The sequence below is a fragment of the Humulus lupulus genome, chromosome X (genome assembly GCF_963169125.1).
Source record: "Humulus lupulus chromosome X, drHumLupu1.1, whole genome shotgun sequence".
NCBI lineage: Eukaryota > Viridiplantae > Streptophyta > Magnoliopsida > Rosales > Cannabaceae > Humulus > Humulus lupulus.
The window spans coordinates 177,291,198-177,317,355 of NC_084802.1; the positions used below are offsets into that span (position 1 = coordinate 177,291,198).

Below are 26,158 nucleotides of genomic sequence, written 5' to 3' on the forward strand. Positions count from 1 at the left end.
AAACTTACCGTTTTCCATAAATATTTAATTCATATCTTAAAAGATGATCATTTGTAGATCAATCTAAATCATGAGTAATCATGAACTCTGGTTCATGTTTATTTAACTTCTGTTTTGGAGATTCAATATCTTGATTGGGTGGGAACATAATTTTACAATAATGGAATCCATGCTTTCCTATTAGATCAAATTCTGATAACCTTAAGGGTTAATTTTAGGACTGAATAGTTATTCAGCTCAAATCTACAATATGATTATAGATTAATTGTTCACTTATGAATTGATGGTAATTAAGAAAAAAATATAATTAGAAGGGTAAAATGATAATTCTTGACCATCTCTAATTAGCTAACCATGTAAAGAGCGCCCTAGACTAGTACTTAATAAAACATTCACATATTATTGGTCCATAAAGAAAAACCACTTTTATAAAGGTCTCATTGGGGACTTGCTTAAAACAATGCAAGTTGGGCCCATTAGTTTAAAAAGAAAATATGAGTTTTTATGCAAAGTTCAAAAGAAACAATATTAAATAATTAAGTCCCACTGATAATTTAGAAAGTCTCTTAAAACATAACATAATTATAATGGCGTCCTAAAGTGATCGTTTATTCCGTCCATAGGATACCCCACGCCATACACCCTACGAAGATAGAACTCCTCACGTCACCACGCGTGCCACAGAGAAATCTTATTTGCTACCTGGGAGGGAAAGTAAGGGGGTGAGCTAAAAGCCTAGTAAGGAAGTACAAACAATAAGCAAGTAAGGATACAAAAAATACAAACACTATCGTTCATCTTAAACATCATGACATCATAGCATATCATAACATTATCGTAACATAACATCATAGCATATCATAACATTATCGTAACATATCATCATAGCATATCATAACATTATCGTAACATTTCATCATAGCATATCATAACATTATCCTAACATAACATCATAGCATATTCATATAGCATTCATGGTGAACATGGCCCGCTAACTTGTCCATGTCACCCTATGAGGTAAACAAGAGTCTCTGGTCCTTGAATAACCTTGGCGCATCCGCCCTAGGAGTTACGTCTTTATATCCTTAGTAACTCGTGTTACGTCTTTATATCCTTAGCAAACCTTTTGATGTGTCGCGTTCATCACGCTAACATCCATTCATAAACATAGGAGTTACGTCTTTATATCCTTAGTAACTCATTTTATGTGTCGCATTCATCACGCTAACATCCATTCATAAACATATCATAACATGCTAGTTTAAAAATTACAAAGAATTAACATGCTTTATGCATAAACTCACAAACTCAAAAATTACAAAAAACTCACAAACGATATCGTTTTTAAAAATTAATAGACTTATAACATGCTTTATTTTTTTTAAAATTTCTAGGTTGATTAAATTTCTCAAAACATTATTTTATTTTATAAAATAATTTTATTTAGGTTTAAAAAATAAAATATGTGACAATTTCATTTATTATTCTCAAATTACAAAGAATTAACAAAAAGCTTGGAATTTATTTAAAATACCTATGATTACTATGTTTCTTTAGAAAAATCAATTTTAATATTGGTTAATTGTGTTACATAAATGATGTGAGAAAAATATATTTTTAAGTGTGGGAAAATATATTTTATTTAAATTATTTAAGACTTAGTTTTATGTAACATAAATTCATATGTGACAATTAAATAATCATTTTTAACTTTTTAAACCAAACTTTCAGCCACTATTTAATTTCTTTAAAAATCACAAATAAATTGATTCTAAATATTTTTCTCGATCAAAATAAAGAAAAAATCATAACTTATCAAAATATGCATTCATACCATATTAAAATACCATTTTTAATATTACCATAATTTAGGGTATTAATTTTATTTCAAATACTCATCAAATTCATTTTATTGAAACACTTCACATTTTTTTTACAAAAATTCCAACAACCATTTTTATCTTTAAAAATCACCATATTCAATTTAAAACCTCATATTTTTCTAAAAATACAATAAAAATTCTGTAGGTATTTATTTGAGTAAAATATCATTTTATTGTGACTAAAAATACCCTTTTTAATTTCATAAAACCAACATAACATCAAGGACATTACTTATGCATGCAAATCATTTTTTTTTATCAAACTTTTACCCAATTATTTACAAAATCAGCAAGCTTAATTTCTCATGAAATTCATCCTTTATCTCAAAAATTTCACATAAAATCGTACATGTCCAAAATCTCATCATGCTCTTATTATTAAATAATTCTAAGAGTATGACTAACACATATTCCCATGCAATCTAATAAAAAAACCAATTTTCTATTCCATTGAATCTACACATGAAATCCAACAAAACACTAACAATCAGAATAACATACATTAATTCATAAACACCATATTTCATACATGCCTTTATAATAATCCTAACATGTTTCTAACATTTTTCCTTTTATGCATATCATGATTCATTGGTACATAAAATCATATACATATTATCATATTTTTTACAATCATCATTATTTCAAAACATACAAGAAAACAAACATGATTGAACTTTTTACCCTAGGCTTAAACATTTAAGATCCACCATGAAACATCACAAAAATTCTCATCTACCTTCACATAAAACCTAGTATGCATCTATCATCATTTTTGCAATTTTACATAAATCAATGATCTAAAATAATCATAGCAGCATAAACATAAAATATAATCCTCATATAAATCCCATCAAATCCATTTTCCTCAATCATTCCCATGAGCCCTTTTAACAAAACATATTTCTTAAAAATACAAATCATAATCACCTCATCACCAACCTACAATAATCAAACCATTAACACCACCATAAACAACCTCAAAGATAAACCCATCAAAACTAATATATAGGCTAAGAAAAACCATTACCTCTCTTGATTGTTGAATCAAGAACACTCTAGCAAGAAAACCTTGTCACCTAGGGTTCGAAACCCTCTTCTTCCTCTCCTTCTCTTTCTTTTCTTCTTCCCTTCTTCTTCTCTCTAGAAATGGCAGCCCTTCACGCCGCCACAACCTCTCTCTCTAACCTCTCTATATGTTACGGCCAAATGGCCTATTTCCTTCATAATCCCCTTTTTAATTCCCATTTCCATAAAGCCATCACCAAAAGGAAATGGTAAGTTTCCTTTCTTCTCTATTTTCTTTTAATTTCTTTTATTTTTCTTTCATGATAATTGATTGGGATAAATGGTGATTTCCCAAATTGACTATTCTTATCCAATTTAATTTTATTCTCCTTAAAAAAATGGAAAAAATATCAATCAATCCAACTAATTTCTACACGCCACCTACTTGCCCTTTTCTTGTATTTTATTTATTTTTTTCTATCATTTAAATAAAACTACTCAATAATATCAAATAAATGGCAATTATAAAATGTGTAGAAAATCCACACATGTGCATCCTATTACCATATACTTGCACATACTAAATCACTAGGGTGCATCACTATCTACCATGCACCTTAGTGCATTCAACCAAATCTCATATAATCACATCAATTGTCACACTTATTTAAAATCTAACACTAATAGTAAAATAAACATGTTACACAATTATTCACTTATTAAAATAAATAACCAAACAAACAATTAACAAATTTAAATTAAAAAAGATTATACCAAACAATTCTAACAATTAAATCAAACTATCAAATAAAACAAACAACAACTCAATAAAATAAACAATATTTAAATAAAACAATTCATCACACTTAACATTTAAATAACATAAAACACAAAATTTAAATAATCTAAAAAAAAAAAAATTGGTGCACTACAAACCATTAAATGGAGGACATAACTACATATATTGATTATATCAATAGACTGCAAATGATTACTCTATAATATAATTCTATAATTACTAAGAGTGCAATTATATATTTATAGTGGAGTAAAAGTGGAATTAATAAATAAGATTGTTTAATTAAAGAGTTTAATTAATATTCTAGTATATTGGAGCTTAGTATTATAGGTCCATGGTCATTGAGTCGCCTTCGTACTACACTGTCATGGGTAAAGATATCACTGGCAAGATTAATGGAGAAAAGGACTAAATTATAAAGGAATTAATTTTCCAGGGCTGAGTGATAATTATGTGTAATTAATTAATTGAATAATTACATTTATCATTGAATCTTATGTGCCCACACACATCCTTGTGTGTTTGAGGAACGACTTGGAAGACTGTGGTATGAGACTTTGCGTGGATAAGAAGATCGTTTGTTTATAGAAAAAGACTCAAGGAATCTAGTTAGGCTACAAGAAGTATCACTACAACAATTTTGATATTCATTGACTCCCTACAATGTCTTACACCATTGGTTTAAGACATTAAAAGTTAGGAGAGATTTTAAATGTCTTATGTTGGGAGACATTGATTTTTTTTATAAATTACTAAAATTGTAAACATTAAAAGTGTAGGAAGATATTGAAAAACTAGGGGCTAAACACATGTACAGGGAAGACATCTAACGTCACCCATTGGGAGACGTGCCACTTGTCCCATGTCTCCCAATGGGAGATGTTGGAAGTCCATGACTTTCAATGTCTCCCACTGGGAGATGTGGGACATGTGGCACGTCTCCCAATGGGAGACATTAGATGTCCTCCCTGGCTATTTCTCTTCTTTCTCTGCTCTTCCTCAGACGTGATTTACACAGAGGCGAATTGAAATTTTTTCTAGCAATTTCTAGGGCTCCAAATGTACAGGTTTCTCTCTATTTTTCAATGTTTTGAGTTATTTTTTTAAAATAATTATAGGTTTAGCATTAAGATGATATGTATATGCGATTTTGTGTTATTTTTTTTATGATTATGTGTTTTTTCAATAGATTTGTATGCATTTTTCGGAGTAAAAACATAAGGTAAGAACTTGACATATTGACTCAAAATTTCAATTTCAGGCACAAATTTGAGGTAAGTTTTCAAAATATTAAATATAAATCATTGTTATAATGATATTTAGTGAGAGTTTTCTTTATTAGATTTTATTATTAGTATATTTTTAGTGGGTTTCTAAGAAAATCATTACTTTGTTGAAAATGTAGAATTTTTTTTAATTTTACATTTCACATTGTATAGATTTGATTAAGTATATATGTTTATGATTTTTTTTAATTTTTATTATTATTTATTTCGAAAATTAGGTATATTCGTATATATATATATTAAATTTTTTTTATTAAAATTCTAGCTATTTTGATTATATATAGTTATGTTAAAATAAATTTATTAAATCATTTAAAAATTATAGATATATGAAAATTTATATGATTTTGTTGATTATTGGGTTTTTAATGACTTAGTTGTTAGGTTAATTAGTGGCTCTTGGGAATTTTTTAATTTGTTTAGCAATCATTTATTATTTAGATGTTTAGTGATAATTTTTTAGTAATCTTATATATATATATATATATTAATTAACTTAATTTTGTAGGTTGTGGTTTTGTTGGAGTGAGATTTTGGGGTATTTTTTACCTCAAAATTTGTATTTCAATCACACATTTGAGGTAATTAAGTTTCTAAAATTACAAGAATAAGTTATATATTGTTCTATATTTAGTTTTATTTTATTTATTAATTATTAATTTAATTTTGTTGGTTGTAGATTTAATAGCAAAGTTGATTGTCATGTGAAGTAATTTTGCTAGCTTTGATTATTAATTGCAAGAGATGCATATATATTCTCTTACTTCTAATTTTAATATTATTAAACAAATGCTAGAAGAGTTTGAATATCTTAAATATTCATCAATAGTGAAGTAGGTTGTGAGATTAAAATTGTTTGTTGAAGTGACAACTGAAGATTGAGAACTTTGTGTGTTGTAGTGAAGTAGTGTTGCGAAAAATAAAGCTATGTAAGTGCACACAGTCGCAATTTGTAATATGTCTTGGCAAGAACAAGTATCGTCCCACGAAGATTGATTTATCAATTATCGATTAATTAATTCTTGATTTCTATTTGGCTAACAAAAATTGGATTTGTAAAATTTACAATCAAGAAAGCATAAATAAATGTAAAGTGCACAAATAAATTAACAACAAGAACACCATAATGAAATTCACGAATGAGAACTATTATGAATTCTAATCTTCTCTACTATCCACTCTATTATTATTTAATGCAATCACCCCTTAAATTCATCTCATTAAAATGACAGGCATACAAAAGTATTAACTATTCAGATTAAGAAATAGAAAACTTGACCTAATGTGAATTCCCTATATTTCTATGGTAAATTCAAACAATAGGAAGCAATAAGTACAGTCCTAAATGACATAGACCAATTTGATACTCTCATTATAAATTGAAATCTATGTCTACTCAATTTTAGGATATTCAATTCTCACTTTTCAGATTTTGATTCAAATTCCTAAATCATATGTAAAAGATGCGCAATCAATCACATACACAATAAACACAAATTGAGTCAATTTTGGATGAAGAAGAAATAGACAAATGCATTAAATCAAAATAAAGTTTTAATGTAACGACCCAACTATTCTAAAATTTGGACCATTAATAACTACAATACACAGAAACTAATCTTAAGAAAACATACATATGAAACAACCATAACTTTATTAAAATTGTAAAGCAAAGGTTAAATACATAAAAATGCAGTTAAGGTATGGGATCCCATTGTTTGAAAATAAAAAAGAACATAACTTAAATCTTAAAATTCTTTACAAAAAAAAATGAGGAAAATACATGTAAAGCATAATTTTAAATGACTAGAAACAACTTCATCCTCGAATCGTTCACGCAGTCCACCGATTACATTCTCCCTCAATACACATGCTAAGCTGCCAAGAACCTTCCTACTGCCATAACTATTTTCCTACGCATATAAAACATAAAGGAATGAGCCTAATGCCCAGCAAGGAAAATCTACTACAAGCATAAACATAATCATACACATAAACTGTGAACATATATCATATACTATAACACATATATCATAATTTTATCCCATGTACATGGTGACTATTGGGGTTCGCTAACTAAGCAACTATAAGCCTCGTACTATAATGAGGTTTGCTAGTTAAGCAACTATAAGCCCCAAAAGCAAAAAAGTGTTGGGGTTTGCTATATAGCAACTATAAGCCCCAAAACATAAAAGTGATAGGGTTTGCTATATAACAACTATAAGCCCCAAACATACATATATCATAACACATAAAGTCATACTATAGCGTAATCATAACACTTTTATATAAACATAGCACATATCACATAAGAACTATCCTATTTTCCTTACCAAAAATACTGGGATGATGAGAACAAGGTCAAGAGTTTGGAACACTCCTAAAAAATATTAATGGAGAGGTGAGTATTGTAAAAGAAAGAGATGAAAAGAATGAACTAAACCATTGAGAAAGATACTTACCAACAAGAACCTCAAGTTCAAAGAACTTAGATGCCTAACCAAGAATAAAGAATTCTGAGTTAGGATTTGAGTAGAGAAAAATTATAAAAGCTAATGAAACAATACTTAAAGGAACTAAGAATAGGAATACCTTTGAATATTTCTATGACCGAACTACACCTCGAAACTGAAATATACTATAAACCTTACTTCCCAAGTGTTTAGTAAGCTTATAATGATAAATCTTATAACCCCAACCAAAGTGTTTAACACTCTAAAGTAAACCTAGCATCTTGTAGACTCTGACGTCTGCTGGACTAAGTTCTACCATGTCCTGGCATCTTTCTTGAGCAAGGATAAAACGTAGGATATGCGGTCTGCGTTGCTGAGGTTCATGTGCATCAGGATTGGCTCCACATTTCTTAGCCACTCTTCTGCCTCGAAGGGGTCTGTAGTCCCTTCAAAGTTCAGAGCGTGTTGCTTATAGAACTGCTCATAACGTGGCTCCATATGCTGAACTAGATATGGCACATAATTCGCCACTAGCCATCCCCCATATGGACCAACTTGTTGGGGTGTTGAGGCCATTTGCTGTGGCTGCGGCAGAGGCGGAGGCTGAGTCTGGGGCTGAGCCTGTTATCGTTGTTGCTACAATAGTTCCTCAACTTGTTGTTGCAATCTGGCGATCTCCGCAGTATTGTCAGCTAGCGGTGTTGGCGGTGCATTGCGGCTGGCAGCAGCACGCACTCCCCGTCTACGAACCGGAGGGGCTTCATTGTTCACTGGAGCAACGTTAGAGGCGTTTCCGTTGGTGCGAGCAGATCTTCGGAGCAACATCGCAGCAGAGTTCTAACAGTTGAGAGAAACATGTTAGAACTTTACCCTAATAGGCTCTAAGGAAAAAACTTAATCTAAACAAACATAACTCGGACCTATTAATTATAACTTCTTATGAAAATTATATAAGTCTTCTTTATTATTAGAGTGGGTTTCTATACTTAGACGAATAAGTCATCTTTATCATTTTCTAAGTATGTTTCTAATCATCCTATATGACTAAATTCTCTGGCTCGAAACTCATCTTTGTTCCAAAGTTAACCATATTGAGGGAGGGCTGGGATCAGTAAAATCGTACCCACTACTATGGCCCCCTAACTCTCAATCTAGAAACTTGGTTCATTGATTTGTATCCACCCTCACCGAACTTAGTCGTTATTTATTATTTATTATGATTGCAAAAGAAAAATCAAACTCATACATGACAACAAAATAACCATGATATTAATTTGGAAAATAAAGTTTTCACTATTTACAACCATAAAAGAAAACAAATAATAAATTAAAACAAACAATGAAACTAATTATTCTAAAAGTCGAGATCTTCTATATCTGATCCTTCATCTAGCATATCATCATTTAACTCCTCATAGTCCACATTATCATGTGCCTCAAAATGCCCTCAAGTAAGGTTCGTAAAAATTCTATAATTTTGCTCATTTGTAAACTGAAATTCCATTTTTGAAGTGAACCTAATTAAGAGAAAATAATATCTCATTGCTACTGGCAATTCATCTTCATTATCCATTGTATCCCATATCTCCTCTAAGGCTGCTCTTACAGTATGATAATCACTAAATAATCTAATTACTAAAACGTATTGTTCCGTTGCTCTCATCATGATCTGCATATATTCTTGGAGGTGACCTATTTCTCTGTGAAACAAAAGCAGTCTCCGAGTGATTCTTTCTAGCACTCCTACGGTGCTTCTTGGTACTCTAATTCTTTTTAAAGCCTTAATGGCTCAAATATCCTCATAAGATAGTGCTCCAGTCATTCTTAACTGAAACATAAAGGCTAAAATTGTTAGCTATACATACAAATATAATAACTATAACTTAAACACTTACTTGGTGGTTATATTCGAAGCTTTGAGTGTGTGTATCGAGGAGAACTTCTTGCGAATGAACTGTGGCTCTGATGCCAACTGTAACGACCCAACTATTCTAGACTTTGGACCCTTAATAAATATTATACACAGACACTAATCTTAAGAAAACATACATATGAAATAACCATAACTTTATTAAAATTCTAAAGCAAAGGTTAAATACATAAAAATGTGGTTAGGGTATGGGATCCCATTGTTTGAAAATAAAATAGAACATAACATAAATCTTAAAATTCGTTACAATACAAAGTGCGGAAAATACATGTAAAGCATAATTTTAAATGACTAGAAACAACTTCATCCTCGAATCGTTCATGCAGTCCACCGATTCCATTCTCCCTCAATACACATTCCCAAGATGCCAAGAACCTTCCTGTCGCAATAACTATTTTCCTACACATATAAAACATAAAGGAATGAGCCTAATGCCTAGCAAGGAAAATCTACTACAAGCATGAACATAATCATACACATAAACTGTGAACATAAATCATATACTATAACACATATATCATAATTCTAACTCATGTACATGGTGACTATTGGGGTTTGCTAACTAAGCAACTATAAGCCTCGTACTATAATGAGGTTCGCTAGTTAAGCAACTATAAGCCCCAAAAGCAAAAAAGTGTTGGGGTTTGCTAATAGCAAATATAAGCCCCAAAACATAAAAGTGATAAGGTTTGCTATATAACAACTATAAGACCCAAACAAACATATATCATAACACATAAAGTCATACTATAGCATAATCATAACACTTTTATATTAACATAGCACATATCACATAAGAACTATCCTATTTTCCTTACCAAAAATACCAGGATGATGAGAACAAGGTCGGGATTTTGGAACACTCCTAAAAACCATTAACAGAGAGGTGAGTATTCTAAAAGAAAGAGATGAAAAGAATGAACTAAACCATTGAGAAAGATACTTACCAACAAGAACCTCAAGTTCAAAGAACATAGATGCCTAACCAAGAATAAAGAATACTGAGTTAGGATTTGAGTAGAGAAAAACTATAAAAGCTAATGAAACAATACTGAAAGGAACTAAGAATAGGAATACCTTTGAATACTTCTATGACCAAACTACACCTTGAAACTGAAATATACTATAAACCTTACTTCCCAAGTGTTTAGTAAGCTTATAATGATAAAGCTTATAACCCCAACCCAAGTGTTTAACACTCTAAAGTAAACCTAGCAGCTTGTAGACTCTGAACTCAGCTTGAAGAATGAAGAAATGGTTGGGTACTAGGTCCTATTTATAGAGTTCAAGAATGAAAAGATCTTCATTTAGCTTGAATAAAATAATGGCTTTTTAATTGAAATTTTTTTGAATAATCGTTCAGCAGATGCTGAAGACTCGGTCAAAAAGATTCTGGACTTATCAAGAGGTTAAGGATTAAAATGAGCTCGGTTTCAAAATTATTTAAAAGTCATGCACTGTAGTCGATATATCGCTTAGACTGATATTCTCGAGGCTCGTCGAAGTTATCGTGCGAAGTTAAGTGTTTTTTCGTATCCCCGTGTGGTGATATATCGCCCTCTAGAGCTTCAACATATCGGCATACGCTAAAATATTATACACGTAATTACACTTTTTCAGCCTAATTTGAATTGAGTAAACAACCTTGACTAAGTCCTTTAACAATTTCAAAGTTGCTGGCAGACTTTGGGATTTTCAAATATTACTCTTAATAAACTTATTCCTCAAAAATACTGAATTTCTCATTAAACATACACATGACAAGTGTTAATATCTTATTGGGTCTATCTAAACCTTACAGTATAATAATTACCATCTTCATAATCAGTCATATTAATCAAACCTTAGGTTATAATTAATATTCTTAAACTATAGGTTAAACTTATAAAATCTACAAGTGTTGCTATGAGTGTCCAACTAAGTCCCGGCTTGAACCAAAATCCACAGTCATAAACATACCATAACTACTACTAGCTATTACTACTACTACTATCTAACTAGCTAAGTAAAGTTCTTGGACTCTACATTCAAGAGAGTCAATTAGAAACCCTAATAATGAAATTAGTTCATAATCATTCTAAAAACAGTAAAAGCACTTAAGCTAAACATAAGAATGAAAGGAAATAGAAAAAAAAAACTCTTTAGAACGAATAGAGATGCTCTCCGAGGTGTTCTCCACTTTTGATTTTCGTTCCCCCTTATAACACCCCACGTCACTATGGATGTTTCCTAGAATAATGACTGGCCTTGCAAACCAACATGAGTCTTTCCAGTATGCTTTGTCCTCTCTCGCACGCTTCTTGGGAAAACTTCCCAGGAGGTCATCCATCATGAGACTACTCCAGGTCTATCACGCTTAACTTTGGAGTTCTCAAGTGATGGGCTACCGAAAAGAAGATGCATCTTGTTGGCATAGGTAATACACATCAATCCATTTAAGACCATTCAACTGTGTAGTCCCATACCTACACAGTCTTAGAATCATCACACTTGACCTTCCTCGAGCGATGTGGGATTGCACAACTTTTACCCAGTCTTTCCCCCTGTAGATCACGAGATTCCCCAGGTGATTGTGACAGTCAGAATCACGCTGGAAAGACTCGTAGGGCCAGTCGTAATTCTAGGAAGCAGCCATGGTGATGTGGGGTGTTACAAATGGTATTAGAGCCTTGACCTAGCCAGAAGTGTGGCCGACGGTGACATCGGGCCCCTAACGGTGGGTGATTGTGATAGTCAAATTCCCGTGATCTGCAGGGGGAAAGACCGGGTAAAAACTGTGCAATCCCACTTCTCCTAGGGAAGTTCAAGTGTTATAATTCTAAGATTGTGTAGGTATGGGACTACACAGTTAAAGAGGCCTTGAATGGATTGATGGGTATTAACTATGCCAACAAGATGCATCTTCTTTTCGGTAGCTCATCACTTGAGAACTCCAAAGTTAAGCATGCTTGACCTGGAGTAATCTCATAATGGGTGACCTCCGAGGAAGTTTTCCCAGGAAGCGTGCGAGTGAGGACAAAGTATGCTGGAAAGACTAGTATTGGTCTGCATGGCCAGTCGTCATTCCAAGAAGCAACCATAGTGACATGGGGTGTTACACCCCTCTTTTGTCTGATTCTCTCCTTTCGAAATTAGGTTAAAATCCTAATTTTTTTTTTCAAAAGCAATGCGGGCCATTACCCAACATTTCAAGCGTTGTGGCCCGTGTTAAATTAGTCTTTGGGCATGTTAGGTGCACCGCGGCCCAACCTCTTCAGCGTTGAGACTCTTGTCGATTTTTGGGCAAACAAAGCCTTTAACGTTGTGACCCTCTGTTCCTGCGTCGTAGCCTGTGTCTGTCCTCGAAGACAGGCTTTCTGCCTTGGACTTGGACACAGCTTAGCATCGTAGCATCGCAGCCCTTAAAAACTTACTTAAGTTTTATGCTTTTGGTCTCAAAATTCATCGAAGCCATAAAATTTCTTAAGGATTCATCATTTTACGGAATCAACACCAAATAGAAAAATTTTCATCATTTTTCTGGTAATTTGCTCCAATTTTTATTTTTCTTTATGTATCAGCAAAAGACTGAAGAGAAAAAAAAGCCTACTACTACACTAAACAATATAGAAACTAATTAAAAACTACCTAAAACACAACCTAAACTCAACAAACTACCCTAAACTTAACCTTTACTCACCCTCGAGTAAAGAACTCTAAACACTCTAAAAAAACACAAACGGACTCTAAAATGAATCAAGTCAATAACAATAGATCTAGCGTTAAAATGATTAATACCATGCAATATAATCCTTAGAACATTATAGCTATCTTTTTACAATCCAGAATTTTAAGTCAAATATTTCTTAAATTCACTTAGAAGCATCAATACATATGATAACCAAATCATGATTAATGAATAAACAAGTACTCAACTCAGTTTACACAAACTGAATTCACCCTAGTAGTCCATCATGTCCATAATCCCATTGGCTTACGAACTTACTATTCTCCACTATTTTAGACTAAAACATGCTCAAGAATCACAAGGACTTTTCAAGGTTATCACGAATGGCTTAGGTGAAGGTGGGTTAAAAATTCGTCTAAGCTCAACCGACCACAAGTATATAAACCAATCAACCAGTATACAACTTTACAGTCAACAATCAATCCTTCATTACCTCTTGTTCATTTCTCGAGAGAGATTTATCGTAACTCAACCAAATATATATATATTTTTTCTTTTTTTTTAAAGAAGATGTATACTTCCCCCATACTTAGTTCTTTATTACTCACGGGAAGTAACATTGAAATATAATATATATTTTTTTCTTTTCTTCTCTCTCCCTACAAACCATTCCCAACACATTACTTCCCTAATTACATATTATATACACATGGTACTCAACAGGAAAGGAATATAACTGAGGCTGATGAAGCTCAAAACATGGTACAAACAATGAAAAAGTTAATTTAAAGCTCAAACGGGTTAACTATGGATATCAAATTGTAAAGGTCAGCTCGAAAGGCTCAAACATTAAAACAAAATGCCTTAATCATCTACCTAAGCATGCAAAGTCTCAAAAATTTTGGCTCGAATAGTAAACAATTAAGTTCTAGAATTTTCCAACATCTTTCCTCAGACCAAAGATTCAGCAATGCATAAACCACACCATTGAGTACAAGAAATTCAACAATCATGATTAAGTGTTCATCTTTATTAATAACCACAAGTAAACTCAAAAAATATCAAACTTAAGCACATAGATTTTGTTTCCATAGCATAGCTTTCAGTTCCATCAAATTATATCACATTGTATTCCCTCAATCTCATCGGCTATCATTATCAACTTGATTCAATAAACATGACACTCTAAACATCAAACTACTCAATATATACTAAACAAAAGTAAATCTCCTCCCCAAACTTATTATGAACATTTTCCAAAATGTTCAAAATAAAAGCAATGGAAAATAAACTGACCTGACAAACTCAGACTGCTCATGATGAAGGACCCTTGCCATCGTCTTCCTCAGGTAGCCAAAATGTGGTGGCTGATATGGATTGAACTTGGTAATTTATGAGCTGGGCTCGAACTAACATTGTGACACTTTTTCTATATTATTACTTTTTTTAGATGATTCGACATTACAAATTTGACACTAAATGACAAAAATAAAACTAATCCTAAAATAAAATATATAAAAAATAAATAAATACTCAAAATATTAAAATTTAAAATGTTCATAATTCAAAACATAAATAAATCCAATAAAAAAATTGCAAATGCGTTGTCGCTAACATCATCTAGTCGGACGCTGACCTTCTTTTTAAATTCAACTCGGATCCAAGCCATCTCTCAAGTCCTTGAGAGCCATAGTGTCACAAGAAGACACTTGTTTCTTGATATTGCAAAGTGGTGGGACTTTCCACCACTCAAGTAATAGTTGAGTTTTCCCACTAACGAACCTTTTCAAACGATGACGCACTGTTTGACTGCCAACTTCAGCAACGACCTTTCTCTTCGTAACTTCCACCTTACTACCACCTTCTATTATCACATCCACTCTACAACAAGTTAGAATTTCAGGTGCACGCCCAACTTCAACTCCCCTTTTTGTACATCAATTAGCGCTCTTCCGGTACCTAAAAATGGCCTCTCAAGAATAATTGGAATATTTTCATCTTCCTCCATATCAAGAATAATAAAGTCTGCAGGAAAAATGAATTTGTACACTTTCACCAATACATCCTCAATCACTCCCCGAGGATGTTTAACTGGTCGATCTGCCATTTGTAGGGACAGGGTAGAAGGGCGAGCTTCTCCCAATTTTAAATTTCTATAGATAGATGCTGGCATCAGATTCACACTTGCCCCTAAATCACATAATTTCGACTCAAAAACTGCATTGCCTATAGTACAAGGAATGGTAAAACTACCTAGATCTTTAAGCTTTGGAGGTAGTTTCTTTCGCTATATTGCATTGCACTCCTTAGTAAGTGCCACCATCTCATAATCCTCAAATTTATTTTTTTTCGAAAAGATTTCCTTCATGAACTTCACATAACTCGGCATTTGTTCTAAAGCTTTTGCAAAGGGAATGTTGATGTGAAGTTTTCAGAAAACATCTAAGAACTTGGAAAATTGCTTGTCAAGCGTCTTCTTTGGCAGCCTCTAAGGATATGGGATCTTGATGTGATGATCAATATTTATTTATGGTTGCTTCTTCTCAAGATTCTCATTAACCTCTTCCTCCACCTTATTATTCTTTTCAAACATCATTTTTGATGGAAGACTAGATTTCTCAACTGGCTCTACCAACTCCTTATCGCTCCTCAAGGAGATCGCATTGCACTGCTCCATAGGATTCACCCCAGTATTACTTGGAAATTTTTCTTGAGGTTTACTTTGTAACATATTTGCCAATTGACCCACTTGCATTTCAAGATTTCTAATGGATGACCGAGTTTTATTCATAAATTGAGCTTGGGAGTTGGTCAAAGTCAATAGTACAACTTGTAATTCATTTGTCTTCTCTTGAGAAACCGGTGGTTGTGACATTTCTTGAAGTGGAGCTTGAAAAATGGGCTGCTTAAATTGTTGTTGAGGGCCTAGATTATTTTTCCATGAAAAATTAGGGTGATTCCTCCACCCTAGGTTGTAAGTGTTGGAGAAAGGGTTGTTGGTTTGCCTATTAAAATTACTAATCATATTGACTTGCTCCATAGGGATGGTATTATTAAACTTTGCTGTCATACTGCTCAAATTAATGATGTCTACCACAAATTTCACACCCTGTCTATAGCCGAATGACATTGGCTAATATTGTATTCTACTACAATTGCTTAGTCAATGTCGCAACTTGAGTAGTCAAAGTAGTGATCGCATCTAATTCATGAACCCCAACTACCTTTCTATTACTATTTGCATGCTCATTAGATCATTGATGGTTGTTTGTGTCCATATCTTCCAACAACTCACATGCCTCATTGGCACTTTTACTCATACATGCCCCTCTAGTTGCGACATCAATTATGGTGCGAGTAGTATCGCACAATCCATTGTAAAAGTTGTGGACCAACATCTACTTTTCAATGTTGTGATGAGGAAACTTTCTCAACGGTTCCTTGAACCTCTACCAAGAGTCAAATAAAGATTCCCCCTCAAGCTGGTAAAAATTATTGATCTCCCCCCTTAATTTAGTAGCCTTTGATGGAGGAAAGAACTTGGCAAGGAATTTCTGAGCCAAATCCTCCCAGGTATTTATAGAATTGGATTGAAGGGAGTTCAACCAACTTTTAGCTCTTTCCCCAATGGAAATGGGAATAACCTCAACCTGATTGCATCATCGTTCACCCCATTATACTTGAATGTTACACATAGATCCAGAAAAATAGCAAAATGCCTTTGAGGGTCTCTAAAGGTAAGCCACCAAATTGCACGGTAGATTTCACCATTTGTCAAATCATCTGCTTAATCTCAAAGTTATTAGCCTCCATAGTCGGTCTTCTTATACATGTTTGCAGTCACATAACAGTTGGGAGTACATAATCCTTGTAAGCTTCTCACAGCGAGATTGTGAGCTCATCCTAGCACAACCTCTGGCACCCCTCCATTTAACCCATCATTGTTTTGAGGATTTTCCATAACCACAATTGGACCAGTAGATCTTTTGTTTCTACGATTCTCCTTGCATGCTTTCTCAATTTCAAGATTAATACGAACAAGGATATATGCTCCTCTTCTGCTATGCATATACCACAACTACCTGAAAAAAATTGTCAATAATGCACGCAAAACAATTAGAAATAGTTCAAAGAACAAACAAATTAGAAATAAAATTATTTACTTTGATATTGATAATTTTCAGTCCCCGGCAACAGCGCCAGACACTTGTTGCGAAAATTAAAGCTATGCAAGTGTACACAATCGCAATTTGTAATAATCTTGGTAAGACTAAGTATCGTCCCACTAAAATGATAGGCATACAAAAGTATTAACTATCTAGATTAAGAAATAAAAAACTCGACCTAATGTGAATTCCCTATATTTCAATGGTCAATTCAAACAATAGGAATCAATAACTATAGCCTTAAATCACAAAGACCAATTTGATACTCTCGTTCTAAATTGAAATCTACTTCTACTCAATTTTAGCATATTCAAATCTCACTTTTCCAGATTTTAATTCAAATTCATAATCATATGTAAAAGGTGCTCAATCAATCTCATACACAATAAACACAAATTGAGTAAAGTTTAGATGAAGAAGGAATAGTCAAATGCATTAAATCATAATAGAGTTTCAAAAGAGTCAATTAGAAAACCTAATAATGAAATTAGTTCATAATCATTCTAAAAACATCAAAAGCACTTAAGCTAAACATAAGAGCGAAAGGAAATAGAAAAAAAACTCTTTAGAACGAATTGAGATGCTCTCCAAGGTGTTCTCCATTTCTGATTTTCGTTTCCCCTCATCTGTCTGTTTCTCTCCTAGAAAAATTAGGTTTAAAACCTATTTTTTTCTTCAGATGCAACGCGGGCCGCAACCCGTGTCAATTTAGGCTTCACGTGGACGCGTGGACCCTCTATTCTTGCACCGCGGCTCATGTCTATCCTCAAAAAATAGGCTTTCCGCCTTGGACCTTGGCACGACTCAGCATCGTAGTGCCGCCACCCTTAACAACTTCTTCATTTTTTGTGCTTTTTGTCCCAAAAATTCACCGAAGCTATAAAATTGCTTGAGGATTCATCTTTTCAAAGAATCAACACAAAAAAACCAATTTCTCATCATTTTTCTAGAAATTTGTTCAAATTGTTCTTTTCCTTTATTTATAAGCTAAAACCTGAAAACAAACAAAAACAAGCATAATATCGCACTAAACAATAGAGAAATTTAATAAAAACTATCTAAAGTACAACATTAACACAACACAAAACTAGACTCAACAAGTAGGTTCTGAGAAATTTGGTTGTGAGCTGCAGAGCTATAAGGAGGAAACTTATTGTATGTTGTTTGAATTATTAGTTTTGCTATTCAAATACAGATGCTTAGGTCACTATTATAGAGGAAATGTTGCCCGATTTTATCTAGGATTACAAACAATGCTATTCAAATTATTGAACTTTTATAATTATTAAGTAGAATAATATGTATGCATTTTTCACTAAGTGTCAATTTAATAATGAATTACTCATACTTTTCAATAAGTAGTGTCCACACCAATCAGACAATGTGGCATGTGGATATTACATAATGAGGATGTTGAAGGATTTTATTGAACATGCGAGTCGAGAACATTAATTGAAAACAAAATTATTAATTAAAATTGACAAATTATTTTTGAAACCATATATATAAATGTAATCAAATAATTAATTAATATATTTCACTTTATATTTTTTGTCGCTAACAAGTACGCCATATATAGAGGCACGAATTGATGAGTTGCGACAAGAATGGGCGACAGATGTGTTACTGACCTCGTTGTTAGGTAATCTTACTTTTTACCGCTTTCTTCATATATAGTGCAATATTTGTTAATTTTGCATATGTCTAACAAATATTGCTTATCTTGTAAAACAATCAAAATTTTCATTAATGAAGATTTGCAATTTCATTTTATTAATTATTCAATTTAAATTTATTAATTATATCAAATTCAAATAAATTAATTATTAAATCAAATTCATTTTAATTAATTATTAAATCAATTTAAATTTATATTAATTATTAAATCAATTTTATTTTATTAATTATTAAATCAAATTAAATTAATAATTATTATATTTTAATTTAATTTATTTATTTAAAAAAAATGGGAGACTTTTTAATGTCTCCCACTGGGAGAGGTGAGAGACATCCCACGTCTCCTATTGGAGACATTGAAGGTCCATGTTTTTCACACCTTTCAATGTCTCCCATTGGGATACGTGGGATGTCTCTCACCTCTCCCAGTGGGAAACGTGGGATGTGCACTTATGATTGCTCCACCTACGATGTCTTCCCCAGTGGGAGACATTTTAGACTTTTAATGTTTCCCAGATAAAGTCATAAAACCCTTATATTGTTGTAGTGTATTCATCATTCTTATTTGTGTGTATATTTAATGTATAAATATATGGATTGATCCTAGCTTGGTATTAATGATTTTTAAAATAATCACCCCCTTCCGCTGCGTCCCTAATTTTATTCAAATTAATACCAAAAACTACTCTATCCAGCTCCTCGGTACGTGATCGTGGAAAAAAAATTATACAGGTGAGGATATTCACTGCCACTACTCCGGTGTGCATTCAAGCAAGAAGCCAACACTACACCAATCCCCCATTAACATAACACAAAAAGATAAGCTTATTTAAAAAGAGTTATAGTAAGGATGGTAACCAAATGAAAAAAAAAAAGGCGGTACCTTTAGGACTCCCGCTAAATAATTTACTCTCTCAAAAATTTTCCCATGTAAAATAAAATTAAATATAGAAGAAAGAAACCCTTTCTCCACCCGATCCCTATACTTTCCTTTCTCCCTCTCTCTATCGCATTTTTTCTGCTAGGCCCGAACGACGACGGCAGGGCTCGGGGAATGGTGGTCGACGGCGGCAAGGGGGTCGGGGTCGGGCTGTTCGGCGGCAGGGGGCTCGAGGCTGGGCTCGACAGCAACGATGGTGGCTCGAGGGCTGGGCTCGACGGTGGGTGGGGGGGTCTCGGGTCTGGGCTCGACGGCGCAGGGGCTGGGCAGGACGTGGAGGCTTGGGGGCTCGTTAGGGCAGGTGCATCAATGGGGTTTGACCGTGGCAGAGCTTAGCATAGCCGAAGGGCTCAACGAAGGTAGGCACGGCAGTATGTATCTCTTCTCATTCTGCTGTTGTTTTTTTTTTCTTTCTATCTCTTCTCTGTTTTTGTGTTTGGCTCAGGGTTGAGGATGTGTGGAGGTCTCAATCATGAAGTGGTATTATAGAAGTCTTTAGTTTGTTTCTAGATTACTTTGTGCCTGATGATGAAATCTTTTATTTTTGTATTGATATGTGCATTGATTTCATTTTGAGCCTCCATCTTTTCTGCTCTCACCATCTTTGGTACTCACCATGATCCATTATTTTATTTTATTTCTTTATTTATTACGATTTTCTCATGTTGGCTGTGGTGATGATGATCTGTGTTTGCTGTTGGTGGTGGTGAATGCCAAAGGTGATGGTTGAAGTGGTGGTGTTTAAACCTTGAAGATGTGATTGGTTCTTAATGAATTTTCAATGTTCATGAAATTTCTAGCATTAATTTCTGAGGGCATTTATATATTAAAATAGTCTCTGAGGGCATTTGTTCTGGTTTGGTATGTTAATGGGTTCTTTAATAGATGATGGCAAATGTTTATGAGTAGTATTTTTGCTGCGTTAATTGATGGACATGCAGCCTAGAAAGCTTTATATGAACCTACCCACTTAAAGGGAGGAACTTTCACTTCATTTTTGTGTTTATTTCTACATTGTATTGTTCATTGATCTTTTCAATTGACTTCTAGTGATGATTATATCATATATAATAGTATTTCTGCCCTGTGATGGAAAAACTCATTATTGGAAACAAATTCTCCTTGGTTTTTCATAATTTCCCTTTACATCTTTGCTGCCTCATTATCGCCACCACCACCATCATATCTATCTATCTATCTATCTATCTCTCTTTCATTCCTTCTTTACTACTACTACTACTACTCTCTCTATTTCTTACGAGGTGGGTGAAGATGTAAATGGGCTTTGAAAATAATCTGTGGTTAATATTGTTAATGATCTGATATAGCTATGAGATCTGAGGGCTCTCTAATAATACATTTGTTACATTTAATGGGTTGCTCTTATTACTTCTATAATGAATTTGTGTTTATTCTTTGCAATTTGAATATGCCATGTACTTATCCTATTCCTATGTTTCTTTTATTAATTTGATGAAGAAGAAAGAACAATCCCCTTGTCCTCTATATCTTCAATTAACACTAAAGAAATTAAGATGTGTTTTCATGTTTTAAAAAGTTTTCCATGTGTATTTTTAAGACTAGTAAAACTTTAGTTGGTGTTAACTGTTACTTTAACTGTGAACTTGTGGCTCTTGAATGGCAGAGAATCTTATGATTACTTCTGCCACCCAATTTGCACTATCACTTGAGTTATCTCCTTGTTTTTCTTTGAATTCGAGAATATTCACTCTACTTGCTTGGACACAGGTAAGTTCATCACAAAGGCATTTTTTCTTCTTTTAAAAGTTCTAGATCAATCTTGCACCAAGTTTTTTCTTAGATGTTGAATTTAGCAACTAGCATTACTTTGAAGGTTTAAGAAATATACTAGAATTCATATTTTTGCTATTATTTTGCTTTCTTGACAAGAAACAGATTTTAGTTAAATATAAAATCAGAGCTAATTAATTCTTAGCATTTCTGTTCATTGTAATCTTTCTGATTCTTATGCTAGTTAAATATAAACATGAAAGCATACTTACTGTTAACTGTGGCCAGTGGAATAATGCAGATAAAGCCTCTCATAGGACCAACAAAGCAGATCATGAAAATTGGTGTGAAAAGTTATGACTGGCATGAGCTTTTCCCAAAAGGTTTTCTCTGTTCCTTTGTATATAGTTTGTCCAAAAAAATTAATCAGAAACCTGGTATAGCTACTAAATCTAACCCCCAAAAAAATTGCTTCTCTTGCAGTACAGAATAACGCTGGTGCAATAATTGCAGTATGGGCTCCTATAGTAGTTGTGAGTGTTGTTTGTCATACTCGCTTCTTGATAATATCTGCACTAGTTATGGAAGCCCATCTTAGTTTAAATTTAGTAATGACAAACACTGTAAAATATCTTGAACAAAGAATTAGGGAAGAAGTTAGAAGCTTAGTTTATAGATCAACTTGGTCTAGCATAAATGCTTGACACATTATTTTATTTCTACTTTACAGGTATATTTCATGGACACACAGATATGGTATTCTGTACAATATTTGGTGGACTTTATGGTATTTTGCAACACCTTGGTGAGGTAAGCCTTTTCTTCTATATATTTCTCACTATTAGAGTGCATTGGCAATGTTCTTACTCTAGTGGAATGTAACGATCCGGATTTTCAAGACTCGATAATGCGGAAATATAAATGTTTTGATTTAACAAAATGTCTCAAAAACCCGTATAAAAAAAAACTTTTTAAAAAGTCGTATGGCCATACTTAACATTTAGTTACAAACATTTTTTTATAAAGAGTAGAGTGAGCCTTGCTTAGGAAAATTACACAACATTTCCAAAAATAAAACGGCTTCCCAAAAGGTCGGTCCACATGTACATTTGCAAGGAAGACTCCAGCGCTCACTGCTCTGCCTTGCCCTTGCACATACCTACAACATGAAACAACTAGGTAAGCGAAAACGCTTAGTAAGATCAACTTTCAAACAAAGCAGGTAGAGAAATAGGGATCCGGACCCTACACAATCAATTTCAAGAACGCTAAAGCGCCCTGGAAAACTTATGGTCATGCCTGATAACCAAGGATAAATTAATTCATAACTAGATAAAATCCTGCACTCAAAAAAATCCCAGAACAAGCAGATATATTATATCACAACTATATCTTATCAACAATTATATCCCTGCACTCAGAAAATCCCAGAGCAAGCAGATATATTATATCACAACTATATCTTATCAATAAATATATCCCTGCACTCATAAAATCCCAGAGCAAGCAGATATATTATATCACAACATAATTCGAGACCAACGCTCGACAATTTCCAACAATTCATGCATAACGCGCCCTCCAACATAATTGCTAATCTGTAAAAGAGAACCGAGTCTCCACACTAAGATCTAGCCAATAAATATTCTCATCAAGGGTAACTATCATGTTACTTAGGGCATCGCTACATATTCAAGAGTGTAATCCAATTTACACGGTTTTACGGAGACTTCTATGTTAATCAGTGGTGCTGGTGAGCAGCTGCCCCTAGGGTGTTCAACCTCACTCAAACTTGGCAACCCCTAGTATCTCTAGGCACTCTCGCGGAATGGCCAATATTCACGGCTGCTATCCGGGAATAACTTATCAGAGCACTTGCTCGGATTCTAACCGTCCAATGATTAAGTAAGCATGAGGGCCCCTAGGTCCCATTTATCTTGGCGCCCCTAGGTTTAACCAGCTTATCCTCATCTCATGGCCACTCGTCGCGGTAATGAACCGGGCATAAATAAAATCAAGCAGTGTGTCGGGGATCAACCGTCTAGGATATGACGGACTTCTACCGTTCATATTTTCTAAATCAGCACTCACTAGACTAACGTCTCTAAGCAACTTTCTATGATAGCCTATGTATATGCATGTATCCCTATACTAACACACAAGACAATAATCATTTCATGTTGCAGCCATACAATATAAGTTGACTTACCTGGAGTCCTTAGCGCTCAGCAGGTTTTCACCCTCCAACGTTCAGTCCAGTTACGCTTAGCCAATACTGTAGTTATCCATACAGTATACTCGGATTAATTATGGCACTCATAATTCATTATTATTATTTTGGGCAGTTTGGTCATTTTAATAAAAGTCATTTGTAAGGATTTATAATCCTTATTTGGTTTTAAACCTATTAAGGAAAGTCATACAAAATATTCGAGACTAAACCCTAAGTCTCGGGGAGACCTATCCTGAGGTCTCGATACCTAGGCTCGGGTATCACAATGGTATTTCCCCACAACCCGCTAAAAATCTTATTCTTTCAAGGTATCGCTATTAACCCGCACTTTCGACTAGTCGGTTAAAATATGTAAGATTTTAGCCGGTATTATATCCAGAAAATACAAATAAATTCCTTAATTATTTTTAAAGAAAATAAACTCTTTAAATTTTCCTTTTAGTTTTCTTAAGGTTTTAATATCTAAAAACCGATTTAAGAAAATTGCCTAATTTGTCTTAATTAGGAAAACCGTTATAAATTTCTCATCTTGACTAATTAATTTTCCAAAAGCAATTAATCAATTTTACTTACTAGAAAAATAATTCATTTAAACTCAAAGGGGTAATTTTAGTGAAAATATGATTTCAAGACTTACCAATTTATATCTTGAAATAAACAAAATTTATTTTTTACCTTATGTTCCAAAATCTCATTTTTACACTAAGTGTGAAAAACCTATTTTTTCACATTTTTAACTGCATACTTCGTTAGTTCATAATTTGAAATTTACTTACCCAATTGTTACCAAAATTTCCCAATTCCATTTTTGTTATGCCATTTAGGTCTTTGTAAAATCTTAGGTCAAAATGAGCATTTTTGATTGGTGAAATCATTTTCCAACAATGAGGTAAAAATGACCTTATTTTCAAGTCCTTATTTTTTCCAAACTTTGACAGTTAATAACTTTCAAACCGTTTAATATTTTCTTACCAAATTTTACAGTGTACTAATAGGTTATGCCAGAAATATGTCCACAAAATTTTAGAAAAATCTGGGTTCATTTTCCCTATACAGTGGCTGTCCAAACTTGGTTCCGAAAATAAGAATACGAAAAAAAACAGTTTTTTATCTAATCTTTGAAATAGCATAACTTACTCATTTCTAAACATTTTTTAGTGTTTCAAAAGCTCAATTTTATGTACTCAATCTCAACAACATCACAGTACAATTTAATTTTACAAAAACAATATACAGTGGCTGCTTGACCCCTTGGAAGTCACAGCTCAAAACATGTTTTGTTTTAGGGTATCCTACAAAACCCTTGGGGGTTTTGGTTCCCATTTTCAAAAATCAATACACATGCATCATAAAAATTATTAAACAACTACCATAACCTTATTACATCACCAACAAGAAACTTTAAGCATTAAATATACAAAATAATGCTTAAAACTAAAAACCCTACAACAAAATCATCAAAAGTAAACTTTTTACCTCTTTGGTGTTCTTGCTTAAGGTTTGGACCTTCCTATTAGCTTTGGCTCCTCCAAAACCTTTCAAAAACCCTAACAAACTTCCCCCAACAACATAGTCAATTAGCTATTTGAAACTCTATGCTTAAAACTTTACAAAAGCCTAGATTAGTGAAAGTTTACCTTAGGGAAAATACTTCCTAGACCAAGACTTAGCCTCAAAGTTTCCTTGGTGTTCTTGGGCTTGAAAAATGGAGAGAACACTTTGAGAGGTCTTCAAAAAAGATGATAGTGAATGAGAGATGGAGAGTGATCGGTTCTTAGTGTGGGAATTGCTCACAATACTCTTCAAAATATCACAAGGTACTTGAGTGCTTTTCTACCCACTTGCCCACTTGACCTCTTAATTAAATGGCATTTAAATTTTATAAAATTTGGGTTCACACCACCTTAAAACACCACATGGCCGGCCACTCTTTGCTACATATATGATCATTTCATTTATTTATTTTTTAATAAAGGTTAAAAAAGGTTTCATAAGAAGAAAAGTCCAAATTGGCTTTTGACACCTTTTCACTCTTATTAAGTTTTAATCACCAAACTTAACATTAATTAATTAAATTAAATGTCTCTCACATTTAATTTAATTAATCACATAATAAAATTTAACCTAAGGTCCATTCATGGAATAAAATTCCCCATTTCGGTAAAATTAGGCATTTAACACAAAATGCCCTAAAATTTCCATTTTCTTTTAGGTTTATTATTTTTGACCAAACTTTAACTTTTATGAATGTATTTTATGCCCAAAATATAATTGCCATGATTTTTCATTTTATTTTCCGAGATTTTTACCCGATCAGGGTTTTTGTGTCGGTCCAGGACCGAAAGTCTTATCTTGACTTTTAAA

At 33.2% G+C, this 26,158-nt stretch overlaps 1 protein-coding gene, 1 long non-coding RNA gene and 1 other non-coding gene across 3 annotated transcripts; 2 read left to right on the top strand and 1 right to left on the bottom strand.

Annotated features, from left to right (window-relative positions):
* Window positions 1-16,434: 16,434 nt before the first annotated feature.
* LOC133807916 (small nucleolar RNA R71) lies at window positions 16,435-16,541 on the top strand. Its single transcript, XR_009879799.1, has one exon. It is a non-coding gene; the product is annotated as a small nucleolar RNA R71 (small nucleolar RNA).
* A 4,769-nt stretch (window positions 16,542-21,310) lies between these two features.
* Window positions 21,311-22,375, top strand: LOC133806477 (putative callose synthase 8). Its single transcript, XM_062244575.1, has 3 exons — window positions 21,311-21,944; window positions 22,045-22,094; window positions 22,292-22,375. The coding sequence occupies exons 1-3, from the start codon at window positions 21,818-21,820 to the stop codon at window positions 22,373-22,375; spliced, it is 261 nt and encodes an 86-aa protein (XP_062100559.1). The 5' UTR covers window positions 21,311-21,817.
* Window positions 22,376-23,783: 1,408 nt separating this feature from the next.
* Window positions 23,784-25,688, bottom strand: LOC133807147 (uncharacterized). Its single transcript, XR_009879170.1, has 3 exons — window positions 25,432-25,688; window positions 25,271-25,349; window positions 23,784-23,836 (listed from the first exon to the last, which is right to left on the bottom strand). It is a non-coding gene; the product is annotated as an uncharacterized LOC133807147 (long non-coding RNA).
* Between the last annotated feature and the right edge of the window lie 470 nt (window positions 25,689-26,158).

What these genes read in the sequence shown, in the direction of transcription:
- LOC133806477 (XM_062244575.1), top strand. Translation starts at nt 21,818, where the DNA reads ATGAAAGCATACTTACTGTTAACTGTGGCCAGTGGAATAATGCAGATA. An exon ending in GCATGAGCTTTTCCCAAAAG is followed by an intron (nt 21,945 to 22,044) that starts GTTTTCTCTGTT and finishes CTTCTCTTGCAG; the next exon opens with TACAGAATAACGCTGGTGCA. An exon ending in TATGGGCTCCTATAGTAGTT is followed by an intron (nt 22,095 to 22,291) that starts GTGAGTGTTGTT and finishes TCTACTTTACAG; the next exon opens with GTATATTTCATGGACACACA.